General features: G+C 39.3%; 1 protein-coding gene across 13 annotated transcripts in view; it reads left to right on the top strand.

The window, feature by feature from the left end:
- tjp1a (tight junction protein 1a) overlaps positions 1–16,603 on the top strand; it is a 101,968-nt gene that overhangs the window by 39,950 nt on the left and 45,415 nt on the right. For 2 of the 13 annotated variants that reach the window (XM_044201399.1, XM_044201381.1), the window contains exon 1: positions 7,368–7,820. The exons of the other annotated variants lie outside the window; for them this stretch is intronic. In XM_044201399.1, coding sequence (XP_044057334.1) covers positions 7,797–7,820 — 24 coding nt within the window. In that variant the 5' untranslated portion in view covers positions 7,368–7,796. Of the gene's footprint in view, positions 1–7,367; positions 7,821–16,603 lie in introns of those variants that run through there. 13 annotated transcript variants of the gene reach the window in all.

The raw sequence follows: 16,603 nt of genomic DNA, 5'->3' as shown, positions 1-16,603 counted from the left end.
AGGACTTTAACCCCATTGTCGTTGTTTCATTTCAAATCCTATGTGCTGGATTTGAGCTGAAACAATCACAAACATCCAGCTGTCCTTATACTTTCTGACTGCACTTTATTTCTATTTATGTCCACAACTATGGATTACAGAGCGAGGTTGTGATTCATGGTGATTTAGAAGATAAGCTTTAAGGTTTCATCAGCGCACTTGTATAGATTGTGATTCTGCACTGTTATTATAGCCTCAGGGGATATTTACTATAAGTGCTGCCAGACAGTTTAACTGCTGCTTTTATTACACCCTCTCTTATGTCTGAGGTGACATAAACCTGTGAGAAGTAACAGTGCCGTATAATTGCTGTATATTTCGATGTGGCTGGCTAATATGTGACTGATAATGTGTCTCTGCCATCAGTGTCAGTGTTTTGTTGTTTTGTTTTTCTGAGCTTTACCAGGTGAGGCCTTAAGGCTGAATTTTCTGCGTGAGGTGTTGCAGTACCTCTGTGCAGTGTCTCCTAAGCTTAGAGAATAGCTGACATACACATGCACTCAAACATTTAACTACAGTACATACATGGGCCACGTGGATACTGCAAGAACTGATTGGTCTGCTTGTGATGCTTTTGCAGCAGGTTGAAGAAAGGTTAATATCCTCCCTTTAAATTATGCTAGCAAATTATGTATTTTAATGAAACTACGGCATTGACAGATTACAAGGACTCATGAAGCAATGTGAGAAAATATTGCAACCCATTATTCTTAAAAAGTTGATTCTCGTTGAACTGGAGCACAGATAAACACCATCCAGACTTCAACCAGTTTGTACACGTTGTTTCAAAGTTTCCCAGACATATCTACAACAGTGCTGCTCCGGTGGTTTTAGGGCATGCTTGTTATCAGCAGCAAATGTCTGGGCTCCTTTTATTCAAGCACACATACTGTACATGTATGTGAGGTGAGACTATGTGCATCATATGCTGCATTGCTACACTGTTGGTTTGCATTCAGATTTGTCATCCAGCATCAGGTGCTGTCCTTGCTGTTTTTTGTCTTTCTAATTCTCCCAGCTGTGTGTGTATAGTCACAAAACTACTAAAAGATTAGTCCAATACCTCACAGTGTAAAATATAATTCTTGTCCTTTGAAAGCTATTTTAGATGTGATTGTGAACATCTGATTATGTGAGAAGATGTGTATGGTCAAGGCTGCTCTTTTCCCCTTTTGTGCACTTTTTCATCACAGCTCCACTGTAATACATGATCACAGGCCATTTCCCATCTTTTGACTTGCTTTGAATTTGCTCCCTATATTGACCACTTGTTTTTTTAAAAACAACTGAACATTGTTCATCTTATTATAGGGAAACAGTAAATAACTGTGTACAATCATCAGTTTTTAAAGAAAACACTACAGCAGCATTGTTTATGCTCAGTGCTTTGAATTAAGGTCACATTTTCTGAACTTGTTATTACTGTTCTAAAAGAACACAGGTCTAATGTCCTGTTAGATTGCACACTAAATGCCATTCCAGCTGTGTCAAAGGCAGCACTGAAATGACAGAGATTAAAACTTATTAAAGACACATTGATATTTTACTTTAAATTCATGTCTAGCTACTTATTACTCACTCTTTTTTTCCACATAGCTGAACTGCTTACATGTGCAGTAAAGCGACTCAGCAGGCTGAAAAATCCTGTAGCATGTCAGCAAAATATTTCCATGCACCCACCTGTCACTGAAGTGCACCTTGGTGTAATTGGATGATAAACATCACATATAAGTGCAGCCTGGGTGGAAGTTATTTAACACATCTCTGCGACAAAAAACAATTTTTCCCCCTCTTTTCCTTACAACTGAAAATCCCTAATTTATTTATATTTCCTAAAGTGTTTTTTTGTAATGATAATTGTTCCTGGTTTTTGCAAGGTTGCTGGATTTTGTTATCTTAGAAAGTGGACCATTATCATAAGGGGAAAAAAAACATGCGAATATGCGTAGAGTGTGATATGAAACTTTGGAGAACAATCTGTACTTTCTCTCTGTGCCGTGAGTTGGAGGACACAGTGGCACAGCACAGACACATTGTAATACGTTTATCTTTGTAAACAAATACATGGGGGCAATAACAAAATGCAGCTTGAAGTTACATTTGCATTGTATGCTGTGCTATCGCAACAATGAAGGGAAAAGGTGGAATTGTTTTTAATGAAGTATTTACTGGCAAAACACATGCACACACACACACTTGAGCTGACTGCCTTGTGGATTGTACCTTGGGATTCGCAATATTTTTTTAATTTACAGTCTCATTCTGCAGCAAACAATGGAGCCGTCACATGAATGGAAAGCATGATGTAATGGCTAGTTTTTCCTTACCAGATTTAAACAGTATATTGATTGTTAATGGGTGTGGGTCTCATACTACACTAAAAATAGTATCAGTATTCAGGATGGTCCAAGGGAGGGAAACTAAAACAATCTGTTTTCTTTACTGAGAAATAAGCATAGAAGTAGGAAAGAGGTGGAATTGGAAGTAGACCTGCTATGGTGCTCGGCAACTTGGGCCATTCCTTGTTAAGCTACTCGAGATACCTCTGAGAAGCAAAATGGGGTTCATCCAGGTTCACTGCAGCACAGTCTCTGTTCTCTGGCTGTAAAAAGGCTCAGCAATCCTTGTCTGTTGAGAAGAGAAAGAGCAAGAGAAATGCAGAGAAAGAGGAAAATGAGAGATTTTTTTTGGTTGGTTGATTACAGGCTGCCTCTTGGAGTAAATGTCTTCAGAAGATCAAAAGTAGCCTGGTTCACTCTCAGTGACTGAAGACCCACCATGGTAAATTTAGTACTCCAAAAGCTTTTTGTTCATCACGAGGACTAAGTGGAACTAAGTGTGTCTCCAAATAACAGCACTTCAGACTATTCTTACACAAGCAAATTTTCTTCTGCGGTTGTGAATGACTTAGGGAAGAACAAAACTAATAATAGCAGGATTATCAACTCCAATAATAATAATATATATTTTCATGCAAAGAGTGTGTGTAGATTCTTTGAAACATGATGAAAGGAAAAAAGTAGACTCAGAATGATTTGGTAATAGCTAATAGCTCTTGTTAGCCATAGTCCAGACTGAAATATCCTAACAACTATTACATGGGTTTTCATGAAATTTTGTACAGACATTCATTATCCCCACAGGATCAATCCTACTAACTGTGGTGATCATCTGATTTTTCTTCTAGTGCCACCATGAGGTTCACATTTGTGGTTGTGATCTTCTGATCTTTCTTCTACCGCCATCAGGTCAAAATTTTAATTTGTCCAGTACTTTAGTTTGTGTTTAATGCTACTTGGCAAATGTTAGCATGCTAACGTGCTAAACTAAGATGGTGAACATGGTAAACATTATACCTGCTTAGCATCAGCATGTTAGCATTGTAATTCTGAGCACATTAGCATGCTTATGTTAGCATTTAGCTCAAAGCACTACAGCTGAAGTACAGCCTCATAGTGCCGCTAGCATGACTGTAGACTCTTAGTGTTATTATTTTCTAAACCTTTTTTTTTTTAATCCATCAATATGTTGACCATGCTACAGTTCTCGGTTTAGGCAGAGACTGCCCAACAGCTCACCCACACAGTGCTGCTGGAAACTGGTGTGCTTATTGTGTGATGTTGGAGGATGTGATTGATGAATCGCCTGTGCTCTGACTCAGTATGGACAAGAAGGACTGCGTGACTAGAAACAGTTAACAGGTTTAGTGGAAGATCAGGTTTGGAGGCCTCTTAGAGGATGGAGACCTGAGTTATTATTATAAGGATATATGTGTACACTCCTCCTCACCCTGTTGGCCATATGTGCGTCTTGTGAAAACCCTTTCTGGTGAAAAGCAGCAGTCAGGGAGTGAGAGTTTGTACAGCTGATATTTAATCTAAGATGTAGGTTAAAAGCTTGGGACAGTTTTTATGGTATTATTGAAATGTTTTTTGCCTCTCTTTTTAATATTAATTGTGGAATATTTTTTTATGTTGTTTTTAATCTGTGGTTTCATTTTATTGCTATTTATGTCCTTCTATAGTCAGGACAGGAGCACAGTTTCCCTGATTTTATGGGTGAATAAATCTAACCTTGAACTTTTAACCATGTCTGGGGCTTATCACATGTAAAGTTATGTTTCTTGAAATCCCCAAAACCAGATTTGTCTTTACTGTTTAAGACCCCACAAAAGCCTGAACAATATTGACCTGGAAGGTAGGCTGTGAATTTGAGAGATGCCTGCTAATCCTATCATATGATACTAATCTGGTCACAAACAGTTGGCCTCTTAAGCAGAGATGTAACATTTGTATACTGATCATTAGCAGGTTACACCACAACCCTTCCCTTTGTGGCTTTTACTGAGCAGATTAATATTCTATAAGTGAAAGTTTCTTAAAATGAAATCCAGGTGAAAATTTTATTTGAAGTATAAGGCTGCCAATATTCTATATTTTCTTATTGTAGACAAATCCCGTGAAAAGATCAAAACCAACAATGAATTGATCCTTGTAACAAATATTGTCTGAGTAGCCAAAGCCTGATGCAGCTTCTTCTTCTGTGACATAGAGATCCATTGTTGTCCAAAGACATGTTCCTTCATTACCATAGACATGGACACTGTAGTCTTGTTTATTTTGAGTCAATCAAAAAAAAACTCACTAGTGCACCATGTTTGTATTCATCTGCAGCTGAAAATGACTATTTACTCCTATTTGAGTAACATTTGATTAAAAACCAGTTGTTCAAGGAAATTACTTAACCTTTTTATTTTTATGAAACTATACAATATATTTGCCACCCATTTTTACAGATTTGTTTCTTGAGTAAGAACAAATGGGAAGTCGGAAAGTATTGAGATGGATTAACTCATTGTTGTTTTTTGTATTTTCATGGGATTTTTTTGACAATTAGACAAACATAGAACAACACCAGCTTTATCATTTAAACTGGTTGTTTCACTACAAAAACAATTACATAAATCATTGTTTACCAGTGTTTGCATACTAAAAAAATAGAATACCTCCAGATGAATGTCTTCTCAGTGTAGCCATAGTTTATCTGGTCTACAATAACGTGACACTGATTGATAGAAAACCTCAGTTGGTCCCATGCCTCCAGAAGGTTTTTATTAGTATGTAGAAACAAAGAGCCTTTGCTGGACCTGCAGGGCAGCCCTGAGTCAACAGGGCACAGGAGGAATCACACAGCCTCTCACAGACACCTAACTCAGGACAGATGAAAACAGGGAAACAACATCTGCCTAAGAACTTTCACCAATGCAAAACAAATGGTTCACATCAAACCTCACATTTTTCTTTATTCATCATCATGTAATTGTGTGTTGCTTATGTGAACGCCTCTATACGCATCAACAGCCAGCTTTATATTTTTAGGATGTGCACATTGTGCTGTTTCACTCTACATTAGCCTTTTCGCTGCAGGAGAAGCTGGGTTGAGTGAACCTTATGATGCGCTCCAACCAAATGTGGGCCTGCATGTTCGCCTTTGTTTTCCATCTGCCTGCTCTTCCATGAGCGCACCTGAGCTTTGAAGCTGCCCGTTGCCCGAAAGAGCTGTGCTTGTATATGTGTGTGTGTGTGTGTGTGTGTGTGTGTGTGTGTGTGTGTGTTTTGAGACAGAGAGAGAGAGAAAAAGAGAGAGAGATGGGAACAGGGATGCAAGCACAGCGGACAAAGATAGCTTTGATCACACTGGAGTGTCACTAATGTCTTGTCAGAACATCTGAGGTACCATCACAGGTGTGGATGAGAGTGAGAGGCAAGCAGCAGAGGAAAAGCTTCTGCTTATTGTCATTTTTAATGGTGATTAGCAACATTTTCTAGCTTCAGTTTGGTTATTTTGATTGCAATTTTTTGTTAGTTGACACCTGAGTGATCATGTTAAACATCCTGCTGTCTGCACTCATCGATCCTGACAGGCGTTTGAGGAGCTTCAGAAGGAGCGAGCGACTTGCATCATTACTAGTATGTGTCATCCTTGGGGCATGTTTAACATTGTTGTGTCTGTTTTTTGTATATGCATTTTTACCGTGCATTTTTTTTTCAGAAGATTTTGGTGAACCCTTGTGGTGAAAACTGTATGTTCCAGTCAATGTCTTCTTCAGACATACTTCAGAAATTAGTATGTGTTTCCCTGGTTGAAATATGGCTGCAAGTTTTAGAGTTGTTCATCTGTCTTGATCCTCTTCTCGGCGTGACCTGGCCTTTCTGGAGGTCATCCTCTGCTCACAACCCTCAAGACATGTCTGCTACTCCTGCCTGGCGGTATTTTAGCCTTGTAGGATTATGTCTGGTGGGAATTAGCCCCTTAGACCACCTACACTGCCGCCAAGCCCTCCCCCACACACAGAGGAAGCAATCATTAGAGGAGCTAGATTGAGGGAATGTGCTCAGTTTGTTTGGAAAAGATAGGGTGTGTCTCTGTGTTCATATGCTCACAATCAAATGTACTGTAACAATGGACACTGAAAACTTTCTGTAATGTCACACTGCTTCATCATTTTGTGTTTCTCCTGTGGACCACTTTTATATTGCATATTAGGTTTGCTGGAAACAGAAGTAAACTATGAACCAATACAAGCTGAGATTGTTGCATCCTGTGGGTGGGGTCTGGTTTAGGAAGTCTAGGAACTTAAATGAATGGCTTTTGTGGTTTCCTGTGTGGTGACTTATCAACCACAAACACTGCCAATGCCTCTGTGCTGAGAAATGTTTTCAAATAAGGACTCAGTGTTTAGTTTATTGACTCATTTTGTAATGTACCAGATACATCACCCCAAAACGACCCACACAAACAATAGTTTCGGTCATTTCCTATGCAACTAACTTTTTAAATATTCTGCACACATCTTCTGCTGTTTTGTTCGGAGGGCAGCCTTCGTGTGGCCTATTTTACACCGATTTGAGTGTGAGGCATTACAGCTTTTCTTTTAACTGCATTCTGCAGGCTGTGATTTCTCCCCCACTTTATATTTTAAAGGCTACTGTAGATCTTCTGTAACATACTAACACAACATTCACCATCATCACACAGTGAAAGTGAGCATTCAGCATCAGCAGGGACAGCGGCGTCGCTTCTCCTTATTGTATCCCGGACTGTTTATTCCACGGGATAACGAGGGTAGGTACTTTTTTTTTAACCGCGATGACAATGGATATAAATGAGGAATCAAACAAAATGTGAAGTAATAATATATAGTCTCGTGTAGCTCAACAAAAATAGTTATTATAGGAGACCTTTCGGGGTAAGTGGACAATGCCCCTGCTTTTCTAGAGTCTTGCACCCCTCCATGTGTGCAATGGTCCGCTCCGCACAGACACGACACGGCCGTTGCTCACAGAGCCGAGAGCAGGGAGAGGTTTACTCAGCCTGCCATTGCAGTACACCGTCCGGGTGATGCCTATTCTTCCCAACTTTTCATCCAGAGGTTAGCAGCGAAACACCAAAGCAAGGTGGTCTTATTAGCTTTTTTTCCAACTCGAGTTTCTTCCATGACTCGATACGTGACTGGACTAACGTTAGCGTTTCAGGCAACGAAGATAAGATAATGAACTTTGGACTTCCCAGACGGCTTTTCGTGACATGTTTCCAGACGTCCTGGATAAAATAAAATAACAACGTAGCCCGGCGTGGCGGCAGCTGGGCGAAAATTCAACTGGGAGGAAAATAGCGCACTCACCCAAGTGATTATCAAAACAAAGACACCAACAACTTTTTAACCTGCCACTTTTGAAGCGAAATAGGAGTGTAAAATGTCCTCCAAAGCTTCAAATAAGGTGGGTAACCTGGCCGGGTAACATTTAAGTGTGAAGTGTTTTGTTCCAACACTATGCTGCTGGCTTATGTAATGTGTATGATAAACTGAAAGGCTAACATTGGCTAAAATAGGAAAAGTGGGTAATTGTACTGTGGCTGTATAACTTTGTATTATATACTATTGCTAGTAGTAACATAGTATGCCTAATGGTGGTGGCTGTGCGTTTATGTATGTGAGTGAGTGTGTTTGTGTGTGTGTGATAGAGAGAGAGAGAGAGAGAGAGAGATAGTGTGAGTGAGTGAGTGAGTGAGTGCTAGGTTCAAAATAAGACTTATACTGGCCGTTACTGTTGATAAGATGTCACTGATAAGACACCCAGCTGTGTTCATAGCTAACGTTACCTGTTGATATCTAGAGTCCCAGTCTTAACAGTTTGTTAAAACAGTGGCAGGAAATCCTCACGGATCTAAAAACTACCTGAGCCCTTTGAGGCAGAACTTCTGCCAAGGAATCCCCGTTTTACATGTCAGAGATCCCAGAATATAGTAGAACACAAACTACATTTGATCAAGTTTGCCCTATGAAGGCCCATTTTGAGAATATTTTTGTTTTAGGTTGTGATTTTTGACACTATCATTATTGTTAGTAAGGTGATAACAATCAGGGAAAAGTAGCCACCTGTTACCCAAAGCCAGATCTTTATACACAACATTATTATAATGACTTTAAGTAAATGAACTAACTCTTAAAATATTCATAATTTGGTCAACCCTTCACTCACTTGTCAAGTCCCAGTTGAGGTCCCTGAAGCCCATTTTGCAGAACCACTAGCTTAATATATGTTGTTTTCACCTACAGCACTGTATCAGCAGTGTCTGTCTGCTGGTACAGTGGCTGTCCATTCATCAGTTAGTCACAGCTGTACGAATATCTTTTCAAGTTTTATATAATACATTTAAGATTATAAGTCATCAGTGAAACATTCCTGCAGAATTAGTTGAAAAGTGTATCTTGAGTGTACTGTAGGCTTTCATCAGTAGGTGACCTCTACATTTCCACACATGCACCATGTGATTGTGATGTCTTTTAAAAAAAAAAATATATATATATATATATATATATATATATATATATATATATATATATATATATATATATATATTTTTTACACAGTCTATTTTAGTCTTTTTCTATGAGGGGATTCTTTTTTTTTCAGTTTGACAAGTGAGGAATGTGCTGTGTTTGTCTCATAGAGGTGGTGATATTCAGGTTTGGTCAGCTATTCCAGTTAGACGAAACCAGCTCAGTCATGTCAGCTGGTGACGTTATGATAGCCTTCGTCACACCTACTAGACTTACTACTGTTGTATGCTTGCAGTTGGTAATGAGTCAAAAGTGCTTATGTGCTTATTAGTAATTCCAGTGTTTCCCCTTCAATTTTGTATCATTCTCTATAGTTTTGGAAGTCTGTGTTAAATTATTTTATTACAATAGGAAGGACTTTGGCACATTGTTGTTTGAAATTAAGTAAAAGTGAAACTGTAAGAACTGAGTGACTGTGTTGTGAATCCATTTTTGTGGGGGCAACATAGTTTTCTGTAGTGCCCTGCGCTAATGTGAGCAACGATGGTCAGAGCCTGGACAGTTAGTCCAATGAAAAAGTGCTGAAAAATATCAGGATCTTGATGTAAACTATTGTTTGTCTTATCCTTAGTAATTAAGACTACATTTCCTGTTGCTGCTTCACAATAAAAGCTTTCCTGCACTGTGTTTGGGAAGAATTTTGAATAAGCACCAAGAAATGTTAGGTTTGCATTAATAGTAGATTAACAGCATCTCCGATGACACACTACAAATGAAATGTTGGGTGAAAATAAAAATGGGAACGTAGGAGTGGAAGAAGTCATGTTGCCTGATTGCTGATGGGCATTAGTGGCAGCTTCTGGGCAGCCTGCTTACAAATTTTATGAAACTTGTAAAAACTCAATTCTGAAGTCATATTGTTTAGGTAATGAATTGATGTCTCTTTCATATAACTCAGTGTTTTTTTAGGGATAGGAAGACTACAGTATATGTCAGCTATAGCCATCTTTTCATACACATATGTCCTGTCTTCTTTCCAAGCTTACCACGGTTTCACTAGCCTATATCACTCAATGAATATTTTCATAGAGGGTTTCTTTCATCAACTTTCCTGAACAGCAGAAACGTGATGCAAGGTTTCATGTTTGTATTCCAAGCCAACCTATTATTGGTAGGGTTTGGCAATAATTCAGTGTTATCATTTAACATCTGCCAGTGGAATTGTAATGTAATAATACAATTTAATATTGTTTTACTAAGTGTTGTTGCAGAAATTAATGATTTGAAGAAAACTGTTATTAAAACCTAACAAAATTACTACACATTTACTATTTTAACAAGATATTCAGTATTTTGTTAGCATTCAACAAATGACTACCCATTAGGATTTCATGGGGATTTTCTTACATAAACAAATATCCTGAAATATCTTAATATTGGAAGGTCCTCTGGGTTTCCTTATTTATTTATTTATTTATTTATTTTCTATCTTGCCCAACCGTAAAAGACTAATAGAGCCATGTCTCCTTTAGCACACAAAACCTAATGACTAATATTCAGAGGTCACTGCGCTGATTAGCTAACAGTGTAAAGACAGAAGACACGTTAAGCATCCAAAGCTGCTCCTAGTGAGACAGGCTTGCCCTAACTAACACAACTAACTACAATATCTGGTATCAGATTCCAACATGCATTGTCAGGAATAATCTGTGAAACAAGTACGACTTGCCTTCCATTGTGTTAGCCTTCTCTGCGGTTCATCGCTCAATATCCACATACCGGTATAACTCCCACCTGATCAGTTGTGATAAACCGGCATAACTCCAACCAGTATTGGTCACACGTAATGCCACGTATAGTTAATGATAAACTGAAATAAAATGTTGCTGTGCTGTCTTTCAGGAATAGAGTAACATCTGTGGGTGTGTTGACTTCATGTCTCAGAGGTCAATAATGCTATTATTGCTCAATAGTGTGTACTTAAAGTGTGTCATTCGGTTATTGTAATGTTTCAGTAAGTATTTAGCATTCACTCAATGTGACAACTTTGGCAAAAACAGTTAGGGTGAACAGAAAGAAAGCACTTTGTCTAACCTAAACTTAGTGAAGTTGAAGCTGCCTTTCAGTTTTGTCAGGACGCTACAAAATAACAGTTTATGTTGACTGCTGTTTAGAGGAGGATGTGTTTCTATGAAGACGATAAGGAAAATATCTTTCTGTTTTGTGCCAAAGTTCCTACTCCTGCACCAAGGAGAGAGGAAAGGACAGCGTTTTCCAAGTTGGGTGTAAACTAGCCTGGTTCCAGACCTGTGAATCACAGCCCGTACTTAAAATGTTGTCAAGCCATTCAAGAAGGTTTTGGTATTACTGTCACAAATGGCTTTTTCCTCAGTTAAAGAAGCTACAATGCTGTTTCAGAGACAGTCAGGAATTTTATAAAGCTGTGTCAAGAGTCAGACAGCTCTGGACATCTTAAACATAGTTAATAGTTTAAAAGACACAGAGAAGACAGTCTGGTTATGCTGGTTGGCTAACATTTGATGATAGGATGACACATAACAACAAAAAAATAAATTTTAATTTAAAATTTATTTGGTAATCATTTAAAGAGATGATTAATAAAATTGACTTATTTAGCAATGGTAATGATCATTTTCTAACTTTTATCAATCATATTTTTAATAGTGTCATTTAAAAATGAATTTGATCCATGACTTTATACATTGTTTTTTAAATGAATCAAATATTTAACTGATATCAAACTAGTTGAAAACCACATTAATCCACTGAAGTGTTGACATTAAGTCTTCTTCACTGCAGTAAATGTTGGCCTCATTCTTTGTTTGGCCTTCAGCCAGTCCTGCTTACTTTTGTGAATGCAACACAAAAAAGAAACGTAATTTGGAGCATCAGCAGTCCCTCCAGTCTTAAACCTTGTGTTTTGAGAAGACAGGCTGAAATAAGTGGAAAATGCATTTGGATGAAGGAGGTTGTATTAATTAGGGTTGCACAGCAGGCCAAGAACAGCCTCTATTTTGCTTTGATGATTAAACATCTCCATTTACATCAATGAAGGAGGGAAATGTAATTAGAGGACCAAGTGCTAGGCAGAGGAAAAGAGTCCTGGTGGTGTTTTTGTTCTGTGTCCTAGGCTCCCCATCCTTTTTGGGGAATCAGGGCTGATGTGGCAAGTGAGTATGGAACAGCTAATGTCTGGAGTCGAGGAGTTACAGTATCAGTTTATAAAGCATTTATCCAATCTTCTGTTGATACACTTCCCAAATTTTAACACATTAAACGTAACTTATAAATCACCCCTCTCAGCCTCAGTTCATCAGTGTGAACAAGGAAAAAATCCCCAAAAATTTCATTATAGTGCCTCCAAAAAGGGGTGCAGACAGCTGACGTGCACCTGTCTCTTTTTATACTGCATTAGATATCTGCATACATGGATGCATTCACACATTTGTCAGTTCATACAGTCTGCACGGTCATAAAATTTGGGGTGCGTGTGGGCGGTCAGCATAGACTTTCATACACGGTTTAAATTGGGCTAGAGAGAAGTTCTTCTTGCAAGATGGTCAGGCGTGCAAAGGGCATTATAAGAAGCGTTATTGGTATTAAATGGAAAAAGAAGGACTAAAGAATAAAAACGCTGGGGTCGATCATGTCACACGGAAGCTGGGAAGGAGTCAAGAACCACAAAGTACACCAACAATGTCCAGTTGCCGCCTCAGTGTAAAGTCCTCCCAGCCGTTAAGGAGAGCAGGTGTAGGCTGTCTCTGTGTATAAGAAGAGATGGCTGCCAGTTGCCCATATTGAAAACGGCAGCTGGAGTAGGGTTGGGTGATATCTACCAAATTGGCATATGAAGAAGTCCACAGTGAAACAGTGCAGACGATATTGTTTGGGGGGGGGGTCGTCGTCTTATGGGCTCCTCCTATAAAGGTACAATCATTTTCTATATTCTTTCTATTATACTTTTTATATGCATGTGTGTTGGTTATTAATTACTATTTCTAGAGCTATTGAGCCCATTCACAGCCCATCCTCACCTACTCACCCGGTCTTTCCTTACTTTTCCTTCCTATAGCCTATGCATAAGCTACCTCATTAAGCAGATCATCTGATTATAAAAGATATTTTTAATACTAATACTTAATAATAGTCATAGTGATGTAACTGCAGAATATACCAGTGAATAAAAAATAAATAAAAAAAATGAGTCCAGCCCAGCAGATCTGAGCAGATATTGATTAGTGACGGTGGCAAATCATCCTGTGTGGCAGGGTGCGTCCCGGTGTTGGTGTGGAGCGGGGTGGGGGGCTTTTAAATCACGATGTTATGATTGTAGAGGGCCCAGTGGTCGATGACTGACAGCCATCATCCATCAGCCCAAGCTGGGGGGCCTGTTAGTTCAGCTGGGTTTCAGGTTTTTGGCTAGTGTGTGAACAAAAGTATGTGTTCATGTAACTTATTTAATCAAAAACAAATGCTTAGGCATAGGTCCATGCAACATGAGAGATAGAACACATACACAGTAAGCTTAATTTAAGCATCATTATTTCCACATGCCCAGATTCAACATACTTGAATCCTAAAGGGAGGGGAGAAGACAGTGGACTATGATCATCAAGGACAAATCCTTGTTACTTAAGTATCACCTTCTGTCAGAGTCTAGATAAAAACATTGAGAGAAAGCAGCTGTTTGTGTTGTTTCAATGCCAGGGGACTCTGGAGTGTGGCAGTTATCAAGGACATCTGACCTGATTATCCTCTCATCCCTGGAGGGAAATTCAGGGCAGATACACACAGCAGGAGGCAGGTGGAAAGCAGAGAGAGAGAAAGAAGGAAAACAAAAAATTCCTTCTGAGGGAGGTGATGTGAGGAGGGGTTATTGGAGGGGTGAAATGGATAAAGGAAGGAGTGGGAGGGAGTGATACATCGGCTATAATCTGAGTCACATGGCAGATCTTTAAAAGACTGACTATCTTCTATAATCATGGCATTATAGCTCTTGGGCTTTTTCATGTTATGTCATGTTAAGTCATATTATAAAGCACATTAATATCTATTTCTATTTAATTCAAACGCATCAGCAAAAATAGGGTGGAGTACATTTCCTTGCCTGGTGTCGGTCAAAGACTTGTGGACAAGACGAGTAGGAGGAGCCTTGCAAAACAATCCATAAAGCAAGGTTTGGGAGTTTGGTTCATCCAAATGCTTTTGAATCTGAGTGGCCTGAAACAGTTTTCAAGTGGATGTTTCTAGACTTAAATCTATCAGTGAAAAGTGAGCTTGCCAGATGTTGTGAGGCTAGACCAGCAGGGTGTTGCAGGCAGAAGCAAAAACACCTGAGAAGGCACTGAGCAGTGGTCTGCCCATGAGGTCCAACAGCACCTCTTCTTGTTGTGTGAGTGGCTGAGCTCTGATACTGACCTGGCAGAGTCTAATGGCGGGTTCACACCAGTCTTGTTTAGTCCGGTTGAAACGGACCCTGGTCCACAAGTTGTGGTGGGGTCTCATCAAAACCAGCTGTCTTCTGTGATAAGAGCGTCTTCCTCGAAATACATGCCTGTTCAATTCAGGGACCGGACCTTTTATGTGTGAACCCACCTTTAATATTATATCACAGATCTCCCTCAGGGACTCCAAACTGGGATTAGCCCTTCATTATAAGTTTTACCTACACTTTTGTTTCCGGAAACATGTAGGCTGCTGGAATAAAATTATCCACCACCTTTCACTCACCTGCTGATGTTCTTGATCGAGGCTGATGGATGGAAATGTAATAAAATGACTCATATAACCCTGACTCTTGGTTAGTCCCTTGTTCCTTATCAAACAGCAAGCCTATCAAAGATAGGACACTCCAAGCCAGCCCTGCATCCTCTCTGGCAGGGCAGGTCTCTGCAGGGATTTATCATTCCCACTGCAGGCACAGGGGATTTGACACAGGGTGTTTTGTGTGTGTGAGAGACCAAGAGAGAGACGGTGAGAGAGGGAGGGGAAGTGGGGAGGGACAAGACAGAGTGCATGTGGCAGCCATGGCTCAGCTGGTTAGGGAAGAGAGAAAGAGGCTGGAACAGATTCATCCCAAGGCCTGTTGCCCTACATGCCTTTACTTACACTCAGACACACTGCAGTGTGTTCATTTGCTTATCTTATCTTTAGCAGTGTTGGGAGTATAGCACTCTCTTTTCTGTCTGGGAAACAGTCATCAGCCTGTGGGAGACTGTTGTCTGCTGCTTTAGATGATATAAGGCATAATCATCACTAGCAGTATGTGTGTAAATTTCCCAGATCTCAGACTTCTGACAAGTGAATTTGCTTCTCTTTTTTGGGACGAAATCGGCTTTTAATTCATACACTATCGTCTGGGCTGATAATAGAAATGTTTTTCCTGCTAAATATAAATCTAGTCAACATGCATATATTTAAATCTGTCTCCCCCCACCTTAGATAAAACAGCACTTCATATGATTGTGTTTTATTTTATTATTATTTTTGTATTTTATTATAGGATAATAGTGTTCCTTAATGGGAAAAGTCCAGAACATGCGTGGTTTTGTTGCTGTTTTTCACACAGTCTTGGAATATGTCAACAATGGTTCAGTAAATGTAGTTAGCATAAAGCAGTGGTTCCCAAAGTGGGTGCCTTGATGGCAGGCCAAGGATGATGATTTATCAATGTCAAAGATCATTTATTGTGGGTTTTTAATAATGTTTCACCCCATTTAAAAAATCTGCAACATTTACATTAAACGTTTTATGTTACATTTGCAAACATATCAAAACAGACGAAAAAAACAATAAATATCAAAATCACAGCATTAAAAACTCTTGGCTCGGGTATTTTCAGAAGCTCAATAGTCAGAAAAATAGTGACAGATGAAAAGATTTGACACAGTAAACAGAGCTCAAAGAAATGCTGATACATCTCTGCCCTCAACACTGTCTGACAGGACTGAATCTGAACCGACCAACAAAACAAAAATCAGCACTACTTGACTAACGGCTTAGCGGACAGGTTTTGGCTGCTTGTGGAAGACAGATATCCATCACTCTCCGATAGCGTATTCACTGTGGTATTGCGCGTTCCCAACATCTCTCTCAATTCTGGTATACATGAAACCACCTGTCAGTGGAGTCAGACCTATGGGTTGTGCTGTCTCTCACCACATCAACAGCAGGCTCACATGTCCCATTAAAATGCCTGCAACCTTTTTTTTGTTTTGTTTGTTGTCAGTAAGAAGAAAATTAAAGAAATACATTTAACATATTATCGCATGTAATTGTATTCATTGCTTATACTAAGTTAAATATTTATCTGTAAATCTGCAGAGCCCTTGTTGGCTTTTACTCTCAGTAATTAAGAATGGACCTATATTATTTAACTTAATATTGATATGATATGAACTCTGATATTGATTCATAAAATTAGAGATTGATCTTTGTGTCCATAAGCTATAGCAGCAGCTAAAAAGAGAAGGGGAAAAAAAAACCACACAGGTGGTGTTAACTGTATTTTTTTTCTGGGATGTAGCCGGTTTCCCCCGAGCTGCAGCAGGACCCCAGCCACCAGTGTTAGTTGCTCCTCTCCAGGAGAAGCTTTCTCTGGCCGTGAAGTGCAGCGAGTTGGGCTCCGGATCGGAAGGCGTACCAATGGTGCAATACTTGAATACTTGGGGAAGCTTTACAGATTTGGCTGCTTTCACG

The sequence above is a fragment of the Siniperca chuatsi genome, linkage group LG1, assembly GCF_020085105.1.
Source record: "Siniperca chuatsi isolate FFG_IHB_CAS linkage group LG1, ASM2008510v1, whole genome shotgun sequence".
Lineage (NCBI taxonomy): Eukaryota > Metazoa > Chordata > Actinopteri > Centrarchiformes > Sinipercidae > Siniperca > Siniperca chuatsi.
The sequence above is the reverse complement of the archived record's forward strand: the minus strand, read 5'-3'. Positions and strand labels throughout refer to the sequence as shown.